Source organism: Adiantum capillus-veneris, chromosome 17 (genome assembly GCF_014529385.1).
Source record: "Adiantum capillus-veneris isolate H3 chromosome 17, ASM1452938v2, whole genome shotgun sequence".
Taxonomy (NCBI): Eukaryota; Viridiplantae; Streptophyta; class Polypodiopsida; order Polypodiales; family Pteridaceae; genus Adiantum; species Adiantum capillus-veneris.
Window position 1 is genome coordinate 144,484,885 of NC_140947.1, and position 16,981 is coordinate 144,501,865.

Genomic DNA, 16,981 nt, shown 5'->3' on the forward strand with positions numbered 1-16,981 from the left:
AGTTTTGAGATTTTAAGAAAAGAAAATAACTTCAAATGCAATACCAATAAACCTTCAAACACCGACAGATCTTATTTACGATTTACATTTCCACTCCATGCAAAATGTCAAAACTCTTAGGAAACAATCAACAAAATAGTTAGTGGCAAAGGATGCTTTGGTGGAGTTTCAATTTGTAATATATAATAACTATAATAACATTCAAATTTCCTACACTATCATACATCGATGACCCTTTTGTAAAAATAATCGCACAAACTCTATCGTCTTGTTTGAACCTTCCACAATTAGGATACATTATACATACTTTGTGGATACACATCATAGGTATGGTCCCTAATTTCCAAAAGCAAAGGGTTTTATAGGATGAATTTTTTTGTTTGCAAAGAGAAAACAAAATTTAGGCACGTGCATATGCATCAATACAATAAAATATCCCATTGAAGTGGTTTGATGTGCATGACCCCAATCTGAAGTTGTCTACAATGGTCATTACGAACTAATAATGGGTTCTGGAAAGTGCTACCCAATTATTTAAGAGTGCATAAAGTGAACCAAAGCTAAAGGAGTAAGACAATTTCTACTTGTAAACCTAAAGATAAATTTCAGAATGAAATGTAGATAGTGGTAAAATATCATGGAATCTATCAAGCTTCCAAGTATTTCATTGCAACTTCCTTGAAGCTCATACAGCTAAGCATAGTTGTAACGATGGAAGCCTCTTTTCTAAAAACATGCTACTTTATGTCCCCAAGCCACAAAGGTAGTACCTCATATTGTTTTGACCAAAAATATCATCTCAACCAAAGTCTCAAAACTTAATTTAAGTATACTCTATGGCTTTATGCCATGTAGATCAAACAATACAAGTAACCCTACAAAAACAACAACATGTTCTCTAATTTATCCTACCAACGCAGTTCAAAGCAAGGTATGCTTTAGTACATCAACATAGTGAATCAAATTAACACACAAAAGTACGTGCTTCAACTATTTCTAGTAGCCAAGGTTGAACGTTGCTATATGGCACGACCATCAGAAGCTCGAGCCATCTTTGTCATCAATGCATTCAATCGATTCAAATGGACCTTGAGCCGGGTTACCTCTCCTTCTAAAGCAAGGACCTGTCCTTAAGTGCATCAATTTGGACCTGGATTTCCCTGTTGGGCATGTGTGAGCTTTGCATTGATTCAAATTGTTGCTCCATGTGCACCAGCATGTTGAATTGGTTCTCCTCAACTTGGGCCATTCCTCCATTGAAGCGTTGTGGACATAAACGCACCACATTGTGGAGGTCTACAATTTGTTGGCCATTCGCTTGCTGAGCCACGTCCGAAAGTGCTTCCAAGTGTCGTTCAAAGTCCAATTGCCTAGACTCACTACAGACAAAGAAGTCCCATAATGCAGCCATGAGTTCATGATTCCCATCATTTACCACAGGATTAATAGAAGAGGATCCCACGCATCGAGCACTTCTCTTTGCCGCTCGAACATTGGTAAACCTTGGAGGAGTGGACTCAATACCATCCAACTCGGTCTCAACGATGGCATTGTTATTCATGTTTTCCATAGCTGTACCATTAAAAAGTACATCACAATGCATATAAAGTTGAACTATGTGTCAACTACCACAAAGGAAGCAATCCCTTGCACAATATTATGAACATAACATCTTATCATACAAAAAAACATAATCTACACAAAGCATAAGGGGTGCAAACTCAAGAAAAGACACAGAGAGACTTTAATGTTTTCCTCAAGCAACATGCATGATTTTCTCTCTTCCTTATTGCACATCTCTCTCTCTCTCTCTCTCTCTCTCTCTCTCTCTCTCTCTCTCTCTCTCTCTCTCTCAACATAGCAACCTATCCTCTCACAAACGTGAGGATCAATGCATAGAATTGTTGTGCTTAAACAAAGATCTCTAAGATATGAACCTAATATTTTGGATCCCTCCAACTCAAATCGCAAGTGGAACCCTCTATTGCATAGAATTACAAAGTCATAATAAACACCAAGACATTTAAAAATGTATCCAAATTTTCAAAGAACATTGCCTAAAATGGATCATAAGCATGGGAAAGCTATTGATATGTTTGTCATAGAAGCAAACACAACCAAGGACATTATCATGCCACAACTGATCTAAGAGGCAATATCAACGTAGCTCGCTTCATCATGCAATTGGCAATCGGCTTGGAGTTTCTCCATTCCTAAATTAAGGACCGTTTTTCCATCGCAAGGTTGATTATCTCCTGGATTAACAAACAATAGTAGTAAAAAAGGGAGACTTTTTTTAAAATAATACAATTGAAGCACCAAACACAACAATTTACACATACCAGTTATTGCAGCTATGTATGGTACTGCCAAACATGCAAGTTGTTTAGGCAAGTGGATTTGGTAGATCAACTCAGCGAACCTAGAACTCTGGAGGTACTCCCAATCATCGGGAACGGAGTATCCTTCATATCTAGCAAACCATTGAGCATCATCTTCATCTTCGGTAGACACACACTCCTTCCTTACCGAGTAGACACCGTACTCAACGTCGGAGGAGTATGCCAAAATACGCAATGTAAAGATATCGATAGATGGAAACTTCCTAAGGTCCGTAACACATAAGGAAATAAAAAAAACATGAATCTTACTTTATGCGAAGTGAATTTTTGATTTCATGCACACACACCTGGTCTTGTAGTGCTTGTGGATGGTCCTAACATTTTTTTGTGCGGCAAAGGTGCACACCCAAAAAGTGGCTCTGCTTAAAATAATGGAAAAAAAATCAAGGTCCCAAAGATAACACAATAAGTCTCCACATCATGTCTTAATGCATTGGTGGACAAAAACATACCAGGATGTGGATGATCTTCTACATTTAATAGAAAGGACACCTCGGAGATGTAAGCCATTTGATCCATTATCTATATACCCAAATAGAAACCACAAAATAGACAATGTAAGGAAGGAACAAAACCTTCACATGACATAGTTTAGTATATGTTATGGAGAGAGGCAGAAAATTAATTCACTAAATATTTTATGATTTGAAACATATATAAAGAAGAACACAATGATGAGAAGGATTGGAGCCTTCATATGACATTGATTGATATCTCATGGTACATAATGTTTATTGTTAGTGCAATTGTTTTGTAATTACACCAACGTCACGTAGGAGGATTTTCACTCCAATAGTTGAGCCTGCGCGTGACAGTGCAACATACAGTTGTCCATGAGTGAAGACCGGTGTCACCAGGTATAGGCCCAACATGGTAATGCTTTGGCCATGTGACTTATTTATCGTCATACACAAAGAAGGATTGGAACCTTCATATGGCATTGTTTAATATCTCATGGTACACAATGTTTGTTGTTAGTGCAGTTGTTTCGTTTACATCAATGTCACGTAGGAGAATCTTCATCCAATGGATGAACGTGCACATGACAATGCAACATACAGTTGTCCATGAGTGAAGACCGGTGTCACCAGGTATAGGCCCAACATGGCAATGCTTTGTCCTTGTGACTTATTTATCGTCATACAAAAAGCCAATCTAACTGGGAACTACCTCCGTCTAAGAATGAATGGCAACTTTGTACCAGAATGCACAAAACATATTCGAGGGATGAAAACCCGAGTGCCTACCCGTGTACCTGTAATAACTTTTGCCTCTAGAACTCTTGCATAAAATGCCTTGCACACCAAGCGTGTCCCATTACATAGACCTCGACTTGGATCAATGTTCCGTAGTAGAATTATTGGGGCATTCATTTTCAACTCCAAGCAATGTGTTGGAAATCCACCACCCAAGGTGAGACTATTTAAAAACTCCACAGAGTATAAGAAAGGATCTTGCATCGAGTTTTCCGCCACAGAGTCAGCACTAAAGTATTGCACAACATCACCTTTCATTGTGTACAGGGCCTTAGCATTGACAATATCAACTTCAGAGTTTTTTGGAGCAAGGATGGCCCGCTCTCTAAAGTATTCTACATGGACCACATCTTTATCAATTTTTGAATAGATACAACCTATCAATACATCCAATGAGGATGAAGAAAGCACCATGTGATGGGGGATTTCTATCATTTGTTCATCACCGATTGTCAAAGTCCCATTTCTTACATCCATAAGCCATTCTCTATAGACAGAATTTGCAACATCACCACCTCCCACACGCATGGTATGTGCCAATCTAAGAATCTTCACACAATTCCATAAGTGCGATCGACAAAGTGTAGCATCAACAATGTCAGCACGCACTCCCTGGAACACCACTGGTAAGATCTATCTGAAATCTCCCCCAAGAAGCAACACTTTTCCACCAAATGGATTTGTTGAGCACATGATATCTTTCAAAGACCTGTCCAAAGCTTCGAAGACATATCAATGCATCATAGGAGCCTCATCCCACACAATCAACTTGCACATTCTAAGCAATTTCAGCAAGTTGACCTTGAACAGGGATATTGCATGTGCTACAACTATCAAGGTCCAAGGGTATCTTGAATCTAGAATGTGCAATGCGTCCATTTCGCAATAGCAATGTTGAAATACCAAAAGATGTTGTGGCCAATGCAACTTCTCCTTCTCCATGCACACGTGACAACAAACAATTATACAAATAAGTTTTCCCAGTCCCTGCAGGACCATCTAGGAAAAAAAGAGTCTTACCATAGCCCGAGCGAGATTTTCCGAGCAAAGTAGAACCCGAGCGAAGATCTAAATGGAATGGACTTAGGAGCATAGAAACCATGGCAAGGAGAGCATGCTTCATCTCTGCGAGCTTAACCTCTCCAACTCAGAGTAGGTGGGAGTGTACTTGCCATTCTTTTCTCTTTCCTTCCGCTCTGCTTTCACCAATTTAAGCATGACTTTTCTTGCAATTCTTTGGGGAGGTGTGAATGCTTCATTGAGAGGTCCATAACACATTTGATTTGTTGGTTATGGGCATCAACCACTGACTGTGAAAGGCGTGCCAAAGCCTCCTTTACATCCAAATCATGGGAGCCCTCAGGTACCCCCTACAAGGAGGAGGGTCATCTGTAATTTCTTGCAAATTTCAATGGCCACTTCATTGACTGTTGGACAGGAAGCTACTGACACACCCATGAAGTGCATGCAAACACTACCTAGATCAACATAATGTCAATCGAGGACACAGATGACACGATAGGCACACGGAGGAAATCTCTTTAGCTTGTCAGGCTGAGACCATCCTACACATACAACACTCTGGAAGGCCAACTAAACCACAATCAAGAACCTCACTGCTCTCAACTACACCACCTAGCCACATACACACATACGGAAGGTAACTCACCTAATCATGCCAGATTCATACGAAACTTAAGGAACACCATCCCCTCACTAGGATACACATGTCCCTAAGTTTCTACACTCAAAACCCTCACTCCAAACCCATCTGCGAAAAACGCGTAGGATGACAGAGCCGAATTTTGAAAGTGCCCAAAACTGAAATTTATGAGTACCTATGTGTAGCTTACGTTGCCACGATTCTATAGACTACTAGCACGCAGAAAACAGACATCGTTTGATACACTTATGGCCACAAATAGCTCGTAGATGCATCGGCTTATGCGCTTCGTCTCGCGTGGAATGTTTGGCGTTGTCGCGTAGCTCTCCTCGAGCCTATAGCAATGGTGCAGTCGGATCTCCAATGTGTTGAGCGAGCCGGGCGTAGCGGGAGGATGAAGCTCACACTCACTCTCTTTCTCTCTCGCACACAGTAGACGGCAGCGCTAAAACTTGATTATGATAAAAGTCTTCTTTACAAAATGACCTAGGTACCTTATATACTAAGGCTACCTTAGGTTTAACCAAAAATGGGGTTGAAAAGGTCAAATGGTTTTGTATTTACAATCTAGAAGTGCCATTGCACCCCGGCTTCTGAAACTAGAATAACTACTCATTAAATTTGACGTTTATAGCCATAATCCGCAGCATTTCATAACTCGCAAAAGATAAGACTTTGGTACGAAACTTGAGTTATGTTGTGTTGTTGACCCAGCGGTCAACATTCCCCCCTTCCGCGTTCATGTCGTCCCCGACATGGCCTGATTGTCGATGGCGATGTGGTCTTTGCTGTCGTTTTGTTGTTGGAAAGAACGTTTAGACTATAGCCTTTGCAGTATCTTGTCTTGTTCGTCCAATCCGATGTACATAGTCTTCACATGATTCAGGAAAATCATAATTGATGACGAACTTTATGTCTTTCACATCCACGCTCCGAGTTGCAGTATCTGTTTCTGTCATTATAAGTCTACTGCCAGGTCTAAATTCAAAAGAACCCAATGTCGTTTAACTTGACTCCTATCATCATGGATAGAGAAAGCTCCATCCAGCACTTGCTCCAGCAAATCTGTCAATTCAGAGTATTTGTGATTCTCAGAAACAACTTCTACAATCTGTAGAATTGAGTGATTGGCTTTCTGATCTTGTGAGCCAATGACAACTTTGTAAGGATTTTGTAGAAATTGTATGGCTAAACCCATAACTTCTTTAGGCCAAGTTGCACTTTAATGCAAAGTCTGTCTATCAGGCCGAATCCAGGACTTAATTATTCTGATTTAAGGTTCAAAACCCTGCCAAGCATTCGATGCGCATTATCAAGGACAAGCTTTTGAGATCCTCTGATTACCCTTATGTCTGCTCTTCTTCATTGGGGACTTCTTTGTTCCTGTGCAATCATGTTGTTAGTGTTGTCTGCAGCTTTGTCATTGTAGGTCATTCTTCGACTCGCCATTGAGGAGAAGTATGCTATGATATGAAATTGGCGCTCCAATTCATTTGTCAATTGATTTGAGTAGCATTTCCTTATTTTTGTTGTAGAAGGAATATGTACAAGAGGATGGTGATAGGTGTCTTTAGATTAGGGTCTAAAACCTGGATGACCAAAGGGAAAAAACCCGGTGGGAAAAAATGCCTTTGGTATACGCTCTTATTAGAGTTGAGCAGTTGAACGTGAAGTACATGTTCATGAAAGGTGAGTGCTTGGGTGAAACATGGAAAGAGTGTCTGATGCAAGTGCCAATTATGGGACACTCTATATGCATATGAGAAATTTGTCAACAAAAGCATGCAATGTGAAAGAAGGAGATGATGGGTGTTTCGAGGAATAAATGTAGCACATGTGACATCAAAAGATGTCTCAATAGCTTCCACCTTTCCAAGAAGGGTTGTCGACGTAGAAGTTTCTCCACTCGTATCTCACTGTGCTCAGTACGTGAGTGTCTTTGGGACCTTCTCCTTCACTTAACCAGACTTAAGTACTTAGACTTCGACTCTTTTGCTCACCTATACCAGCATGAGCGACACAACGTAAATATGCTCAACTCTTCCAGCTTGAGCAGTACCTAGAATAGCTAAGACGCTTAGACCACAGAGAATATTATTTGAAGCTTTGGGACTAATACCTCACTCAGTTTGTGGCTTAGCTACTCGACTCTGACTTGTATGACTTGTCGGTTGCCTGTTGAACCTGCTTTGTGACAAGTTCTTCGGCTGTTGTAGTGGCTGCTGAGACATACTTCGTGAAGTTTCATCGTTTTCCTGTACCTTCTTCTCTTTGTAGTGCTCAGGCCTTTCGTTAGTCTTTTCTTCATGTGGATTATGGATTTTTTTTTAAAAATAATAAACAAAGAAAATCTTAAAACAACTCAACAAAAGAAAAATCATTCAAATAGAAATCTAAATGCTATGTACACTATACACATGTCCCTAGGGGCTCATATATGGATTTTGTCCCCATACTCCTCTGTAACACTACTATGAGGGCATATACTCTAAATTTTGTCAAAAAATTATCACAATAAAACGCAAAAATTCAATGCATCTCACAAAACATTGCCCTCTAATAGTCATAATGTTAAGTCCGCATTCAGAATGCCTCCCCCCTTCCTATTTGGAGTCATCCTTTATGACAGGGTATCGCAAAGGGTATGTGTTGTGCTTGGGAAATTTAAAGATGTGCCTATGCAAGCCTTGTAATGTAGCCCTATTATGCATACACAGTCAATGCATGGAAATGATTTATGTTGTGCAAGATGTGGGTATAAGCAATTTGCTTATTGGAATTTGTTGGCGAGGCTTCCTATTCTAAGCAATGTAATGGTCTTTGAAGCTCATGTATCGTTGCTTGATTGAAGCGACTTGCTCTCTTCTAACTGTACTGTAATCGTAGGAAGAATTGTAAGAATTCAAGCGGCGATGCACTAACAGCAGTTTTGTTGTTCTTCTTTGGGACCCATTTCTTTGCGATTATTGGCTGTTTTGTTGCTGACTCTTGTTTGGGAACCCATACTTGCCCGTGCTTCGTTTGTGTTTGAAGAGACTTCTTTGGGATCCACCTTTTTGTTGTGTGAGTCAACAGTGTTCTTTGCTTCAGCCCTTGTACGCTTTTTTGGTGACGAGATTCAGGCTTTGAAAGTTGATACTGTGGTTGTTTTGGAATCCAAATGAATTCCTAACTTTTTTGTGCTTGAATCAACTTCTTTGGAGCCCAAACCTGAGTTGTGAAAGCTTGCGACTTTGTGATATTCTTACCCGTTCGTGCACGCTTTCCTTGCTTTTGTTTGGTTGTTGGATCTTGTTATTTGTCATTAGAGATCTTTGTCTTCTTGATCCATATCTATTTTTGGTCGATCTGGCTTTTTGGTATCCAGATTTTTCGAGATTTTTGGCTTGGACTTGTTGTCATGTTCTTTTGACCTGTCATGGTTGTTGTTGAAGGGGTTGGTGATAGCGATGGCCTGAGTTGATGATACGGGATGTCGTAAGATTCATCACTATCGCTACTATCCTCAGCAAGGTTGACTTCTTGTACTTTCCCTTGATTTTTTGGCTGGTAGTGGAAAGTTACTGTCTCTTTGCTCATGGGTGGTAGTTTCTTGGAGGACTTTTCTAGCCCATTGATTAGAGCATTGTTAGCTCGTTGCTCTGGTCGTCTTCCTCCCAGATGAGTCTTTGCCTCCTTATTAGGAGCCATGTATGAGGATGCTTGTGGTGGCTGTGTCTTCACGGAGGACTTTGGAATCCACTTTTGATGCACTTTATTCGTGTAGTGATGACATTGATTCCTAGGTCGTTGATCTTCTTGAAGCTTGAAGTGTTCTACAAAGTCATAGAACTCGTTGTCTTCTTCATCTTTTGATTCTCCACATTTCTTTGTTTGCTCCTTATTTCGAGAGCTTGTTGATGTCTGGTTCTCTTCATTTTCCTGGATTACACTCACTGCAAAATAAGGAACGACATCATAGCCATTTTCATCACAAAACTTTGTTGTGGGAGCATCCTCCATGGTGCACACGTCCAGAGTAGCCAAGATGTGTTCCCATCCAAAAGGCTCTAACTCTTCTTCAAGAAATGGTTCTGGGATATAGTCCCTATCCTCTATAACCCGCTCTAGGATACATTCCTCACGTTTCAAGCTACCACATTGTGAAGCTCCACAAATCCACAGTTCTTTAGGCTTACCCAACCAAGCTGGAAGTTCTGATCGTGCTATTGTGGCGGAATCAAACTCCTCTACCGGTGTTCTCGTCACATCCCTATAGCTATGGTCCCTCAAGTTTATCTTTGTTATGGTTTCCATATGTCTCAGGTATATATGGTCATAACCCCAATCTTGAACCATTTTCAATTGTCGCATGAATGGTCTTCCCAAAATGATTTCATAGTTGTTCTTCTTGCCAAAGTCGACAACAGCAAAAGTTTGTTCGTATTCAATGCCACAAGAAGTAACAAGTACTTTTTCTAGCAGTCCTATGGGCTTTTCCTTGTGTCCGTCTGCAAGCTGCAGGGTCATTCGTGTGGATCTCAAGGCAGTTTTTCCCCATTTTTTCCAAACCTCTTTGGTTGCAATGGCCACACCAGCTCCAATGTCAAGGATTGCCATGGTTTTTACACCATTGAATTCCAAAGGAAGGGTGGTGTTTCCATCTTCTCCCTCATAATACTCGTCTACCTTGTTTAATGGCACTGGCCTAGTATTTAGTTGAGGCATTTCAAGCTCTTTGATGCCTTCCTCGATTTGAGTCATTGGGGTTTTTACACCAAATTTCTATAGACATTTACCCACATTAGCCCACATGTTTGGTCTTATTCTGAGCAACTCGGCTAACATTATTGTACAGGTGACTGGGGTAGATAGAATATCGACTAGCCCCTTTGAATCGATGGCCTTGTTGGGAGACAGTCTCTTTGATGGGACTGCAACCACATCTGACTTGGTCTCGTACTCTCCCATGTAGGACGGTAGTGTTCGTAGCGAATGGGGTTGACTATCCATAGATTGTATAGATCCTTTGTCGCCCCAATAAGATCTCACGTCTAGATTCATTTGAGATCTAGTCTCAAATTCCTCTATTGGTGGTAGAAACACTCCTCGTTCATCACCAGTCTTGTCTACTCGTCTTCTTAGGTCATCGGCTTCATTGGCCTCTCTGACTTGTTTCCACAATTCATCAAGACCATCTATATCTTTACAATCCTCAGGTATAGCTTGGTGAAATCCCTCGGAAGAGTTATCCGTGGTATTCTGTACTATCCTTGGTTCTAATGCTGGGTCTTTGAGGTTTGGTATGTGCTCATGACGAGAATCTGGCTCTTTTAGTTCCTGGTTTGGTGGGATTGCTTGTGTAGGCATGATACGGATCACATCCTCAGGTTTTGCAATTGGTGGTTCTAGTAAAGCTTGGGCTGTTTGAATCATTTTCTTGCACATTTCAAACCTTTGCTTTTCTAGCTCCGCATAGGGATATGTCATCCACCTTTGTTCTTGGGTTTGATTGTTTTTGAGCTTCGCATCATAGGCTTTCAAGAGGGCATCTAATGTCTCATTAACCTTCTCTACCAACACAGATCCTCCTGAACTAGCACTTCTCGGTTTCTCATCCGTGGATGGTTCTTCTAGAGGTTTAACCATCTGTGTAAGAGAAGCTGCCTCCTTTTCCTCATGTTGTTTTATCTTCTCCTCGGCTTCGGTAAGCTTCTCAGCTAGGGATTTTTGCTCTCGTTCCCTGCGTTCTTTCATCCTAGTCTTTCTAGCTCTCCAACTATTTCGTTTGCTCTTGGTTTTCTGACTAGGTGCGTCTATCTTTGGTCCATCATCTGTCTTTGGACTCGTGTCACTTTCCATGTTCTTTGTCTCTGGATTCTCATTAGGTTTCTTTTGGGCTTGTGCTCTCGTAACCACTTGAACTGGTACGACGTTTTCATTTTCTGAGCTACTAGGTAGCTGAACAATCCCTGATACATTTGTCATGATTTTCCTGATTTGGTTTGGTTTTTTTGGGCAATCGGGGATCAAGTGAGTGATACCACATTCAAGACAATAGGCATTTACTTCAGTGATCTCCGTATGAGGACATTGTTTCACCAAGTGGTTGTCACGACTTTTGTGACAATCTGTCTCTGGTTGAGGAGATTCTTTTAGCATTTCCTCTTGGCTATAAGCAATCTTTGACCTAGATAAGCCGCTATTTGCAATGAATCGCAATGTCCTTTCGTCCATTTCATACCTTCTTTCTTTCGACTGAAACCCAGGAGGTGGAGGTTGTACCGGCCTCACCACTCCATGTGTTTCTCTCACATTTTGTTGCTCCGAAGGGTAGTACTTACTTTGGTTGCTATACCACATTGTAGCTGGTACTGGCATTGGTTTATTTGATGCTTCCATCATTGGCATGTATCTCATGTCTATCGGCATTCTAGCACCTGGCAGCGGAGGTTGTTGTCCTAAGACAAGCTGTGGCCTTAAAACTCCTATTGGTCCTGGCGCATTCCCCGTAATGTATCTAGGTGGAGTAGGTGCTTCTGGAACAGGTTGTACATACCTCTCCCTAGCATTTTCCATGCTATAATAGCACTCTTCCCTCGTATGGTTTGTCCATTTTCTCTCAATTTCACACCACTTCAGCTCTCCCGAATCAGACCTTACAAGAGGAATCAACCTCTTGACCAAGTCGTCGATAAGCTTTTCTTGATCAATAGGTGCCGTTGGCTTGGCAATGGACTCACTTATCTGTGAAACACTGTGTTGAGAGGATGTGTCATCTCCTTGACTCTTTAATTCCGTTTCTTTGTATGCCTCACAGTTATCCACTGGATAAAGAGCTTCTTTGATCAACTCGTTTAGCGTCATCCTCCTTATCATATGCAGATCCTCTGAAGGCCCTCATGTCTCATTCCCTGGATAAAGATCAGCATCAGTCGTGCTTGCGTAGGTAATTCCGCTCTCGTATAGAGCTTAACATATCTCTTGAGTCGTAACGATGCTTTGCGTACTGATTCATCCTCTTTCTGTTTGAATCTATGGATTTGCGAGACCGTGTTGTGAGCAATGCCTTTTGGCGAGAATTCTTCAATAAACTTCTCAAATAGCTCATCTAGGGTCTCAAAATCCCATATTTCCACCGAGTCGAACCATGTAGCTGCATCATCTTCTAGAGTCAATCCAAATCCTGCAAACTGTGTCGCAAAATCTGAAACTTCCTCTGCTCTAATCACTCTACTAAAAGCCGTTACGTGATCTCTCGGATCTTCATCTCCGGAGTATTTTCTGTTTACCCATTTCTGAACTTGGGATGGTCTAACTCGTCGATTGTCTACAAGTCTAACCAGAGACTCTCCCAATCCTTCTCTCGTTATCGCTCTTGAAGGTAATCTTGGTGGCTCTATTCTTGGAATTCCTATAGGAATTCTCGTGTTTGGTGGAGGCATTTGTGGTCCTTCACTGACCAAATATCCACCTCTTTCTAGTATAGTCTGTGGATTTGTGCTTTCTATAACTCTGTATTCGCGTCCATACTTGTCGACAACTATAGATCTCCATTGACAGTCAACTCTGTATGTGTAGACATATAAGAGCTTGTAATCCGTTATCTCTTCTAGGTATGGATCTGAGCACCTATAAAGATTGACCTCATTGTCGTCAATGTATCTATATAGTCCTTCACTCTCATGACCAATCATCCAAACTCTCTCAACAAGATGGGTCTTTATCAATTGCAAGTTTGGAAGATCCATTGTGGGAGGATATTCCTCTATCGTCGGGATCTCCAAGCTTGTGTAAGCTACGTTTGAATCTAGGGAAGACATGATTTTTGGGCTTAAGAGCTTTTTCTTGGTTCAAGTAGACTTAGTCCACTGTGTTCAAGTTCTATGGTTAGGGAAAAGTCGAAACTATGTCCAAAACCGCAACCCTTTAGTCACAATTCTCGCAAATTGTCACATTCATTTAGACACCCCTGACTTCCGGATGAATTTTGAGGCCTCAAACGACGTTTTTTTCAAAGTTGAACTAAATGATGCCAACGTCATTTAGTTCATGTTTTGCTCTGAGATCTGTAGAGCCGCTCTCAGGCTACGTTTTGATATAAAAACTTTTCCGATCCGATACCGTTTGTGAAAGTTATGGCCAAAACAGTGAAATGCAGTTTAGAATGGTCAAAATGAGTCCAAATTCAATTTTGAAAAAAGATTTGGGATCTCTGTGACTCTGTGAATACTTCTGTATGGTCAAAGGTACAGCTGGACCCTAAAACTGGCCTAGAGACATCCTACGCGATATGCTCAGAATTCAACAAAATTTCGTCGAGAGACTCCCCTTAAGTCCAGCAACACAATGGTATGCTCAGAAATTGGTTTGGATTTAAAAATGGCCTTGAGACATCCTACGCGTAGGATGTCTTTTTTCTCAGAATGACTTGAACTTTTCACCCCAGCTTCTCCTTGATGTGTTGATCACAGTGGTATGCTCATAAGTTGGTTTGGAGTCCTAAATCAAGCTGAAGACATCCTACGCGTAGGATGTCTTTTTGCTCTGTTTCAGCTTAAACTTGCACTGTAGCTTCCCCTTGATGTGCTTCACTCACAGCTATTTTTACTTTTTGATTCTTACACCTATAGGTTGGTCAAATGATCAAGAATCTGTTCCAAAAGCCTGATGTCTGTTCTGATGAATTCCTAAGTCAAATCAACTCCAAATTGGACCAAATTTGCCTAGGAGGCTTGCCTAAGGCTATATGACAGCATGCTATGTCCACAGTAGAATTTTGGTTTCAGAATTATGCAGTAGACATCCTACGCGTAGGATGTCTAACTGCTCAGAATTTCCCCAAATTTGAACCACAGACTCTCCTTATGGTGCTGATCACAGTGGTATGCTCAAAATTAAGTTTGGAGTGCAAAATCACACATATGACATCGTACGCGTAGGATGTCTTTTTGGCCTGTTTGACCCCAGACTTGTCCCACAACTTCCCCTTGATGTCAGTAACCCAGTGGTATGCTTAGATTTTGGTTTGGATTTCAAAAGTCCCAATTTTTAGTTGTTCTTGCCTTTTTCAGTCAAAAGTGTTAAAGTCCGCTTTGAACCCAATTTTCTCACCCAAATGAGCTGAAAACTCTCACATGCATTCAATACAACATTTAGAACATGCCTTTGGAGTAATCCTATGGCTTGGTCTCAAAAATTATGCCTTGGACACAATTTGGGTAGGATGTCTGACAATTCTCGTCTTTTGGCTTTGATCTGTCAAAATTTGGTCAAATTTCCACTTTCCCGGTGAAAATAGGGTAAAACCTACCTTCTAAACACATTGGTAACCTCAGATTTTCAAAATTTCCACCAGATCACCCTGTAGACATCCTACGCGTACGATGTCTACTGCTGATTTTTTGAGACTGAAGTGTCCCTGATGCTTCCTTATGCTCTCAGCAAGTGCAAGTATGCTTCACAATTGCAAAAACATGCAAAAATCACTCAATTTAAGCCTTTTCTGAAATTTTACATTTTCTGACTCCGCCTTTTGGCTTTTGGTCAACAAAAATAGGGAAAAACACCCAAGTCAATATGTTACTAGGGTAAAACCTACCCTCTGAACCCACTGGTGCAGTCAAAATTTTCAAATTTGGTCTCCAAAACCCCCTTGAGACATCCTACGCGTAGGATGTCTGTGTTTACAGAATTGCAGGTTTTCTTCACAAAACCCTTGCAAATGCTCTTTTATATGCACAGCATCAGTCAGTCATACAAAAATATCCACAAAAGCTTGTTTAATGCATTTTTACCCTCAAAAGCACACTTTTTCATGATTTCAAATGCAATCAAGTACTTTAGCAAATAATTCAGTGCTGAATAGCTCTAGATCAGAATCACTTACCTAAAGCTAATCCTACAAATCACATGGGGTTTTGCATCTATGAGTAGAAAAACGCTTCACTGCCACACACGGACTAGTAAACGTTTTTATCACCTCACAAATCAATCGACCACCAACAACTACTATAATCCACAGATCCTAACTAAACCTATCTAGTCACAGACCCTTGACAAGACAAACGCTTCCTGGCTATCCACTTGATCACAGAATATCCTCTTCCGGATCCACTTAAGAAAAATGCTTTCTTTAGCCGAAACTAAATCAAGCAACCATCACACGAGTGTTAGTAGGAAAGCTACTTAGGTCCTTGTGTCCCCGGCAGCGGCGCCAATGTTGGACGGGAAGCTACTCACACACCCATGAACTGCATGCAAGCACTACCTAGATCAACATAATGTCAATCGAGGACACAGATACGATAGGCACACGGAGGAAATCTCTTTATCTTGTCAGGCTAAGACCATCCTACACATACAACACTCTGGAAGGCCAACTAAACCACAATCAAGAACCTCACTGCTCTCAACTACACCACCTAGCCACATACACACATACGGAAGGTAACTCACCTAATCATGCCAGATTCATACGAAACTTAAGGAACACCATCCCCTCACTAGGATACACTTGTCCCTATGTTTCTACACTCAAAACCCTCACTCCAAACCCATCTGTGGAAAACGCGTAGGATGACAGAGCCGAATTTTGAAAGTGCCCAAAATTGAAATTTATGAGTACCTATGCGTAGCTTACGTTGCCACGATTCTATAGACTACTATCACGCAGAAAACAGACATCGTTTGATACACTTACGGCCACAAATAGCTCGTAGATGCATCGGCTTGTGCGCTTCGTCTCGCGTGGAATGCTTGGCGTTGTCGCGTAGCTCTCCTCGAGCCTACAGCAATGGTGCAGTCGGATCTCCAATGTGTTGAGCGAGCCGGGCGTAGCGGGAGGATGAAGCTTACTCACTCTCTTTCTCTCTCACACACAGTAGACGGCAGCGCTAAAACTTGATTATGATAAAAGTCTTCTTTACAAAATGACCTAGGTACCTTATATACTAAGGCTACCTTAGGTTTAACCAAAAATGGGGTTGAAAAGGTCAAATGGTTTTGTATTTACAATCTAGAAGTGCCATTGCACCCCGGCTTCTGAAACTAGAATAACTACTCATTAAATTTGACGTTTATAGCCATAATCCGCAGCATTTCATAACTCGCAAAAGATAAGACTTTGGTACGAAACTTGAGTTATGTTGTGTTGTTGACCCAGCGGTCAACATTGACACACGCAAAATACCATAAATCAGTAATTGGAAGGGGGGGGAAGGCTAATTACATTGTAGTTTCCTCACTCTAGTGCCCAACTGTGTGCCTCGGGATCTCAAAAGATCTTCAATTTGCACTCTTGCTCCATGTTCAAGATTGACATGAGAGTGTTTTATCCTTGAAAGCCTCAGTTTTCTCACATCTCTCTACGCTCAATCCTCCTTCCCCGACTCTCTCTCTCTCTCTCTCTCTCTCTCTCTCTAAAAAAACTCAACCCTCTCAAAGAGCGCACGCCGGCGTGCTCTCTTTGAGAGAGTTGAGTTTTTTTTAGAGAGAGAGAGAGATAGACACACAGAGAAAAACTTCTATTAATCCTAGTGCTGGTGCCCATGGGCTTCCTGATGGCGAAACTTCTATTAAGCCTAGTGCTGGTGCCCGTGGGCTTCCTGATGGCACTATGCATGGCAGGCGCCCTCATAGCCGGGGGTAGCCATATCAGCTTTTGTTGCGGTGTCGTGGGT

At 41.3% G+C, this 16,981-nt stretch overlaps 1 protein-coding gene across 1 annotated transcript; it reads right to left on the reverse strand.

Annotated features, from left to right (window-relative positions):
* Positions 1–3,568: 3,568 nt before the first annotated feature.
* Positions 3,569–4,186, reverse strand: LOC147438251 (uncharacterized). Its single transcript, XM_086486722.1, has one exon. The coding sequence runs from the start codon at positions 4,184–4,186 to the stop codon at positions 3,569–3,571; it is 618 nt and encodes a 205-aa protein (XP_086342848.1).
* Between the last annotated feature and the right edge of the window lie 12,795 nt (positions 4,187–16,981).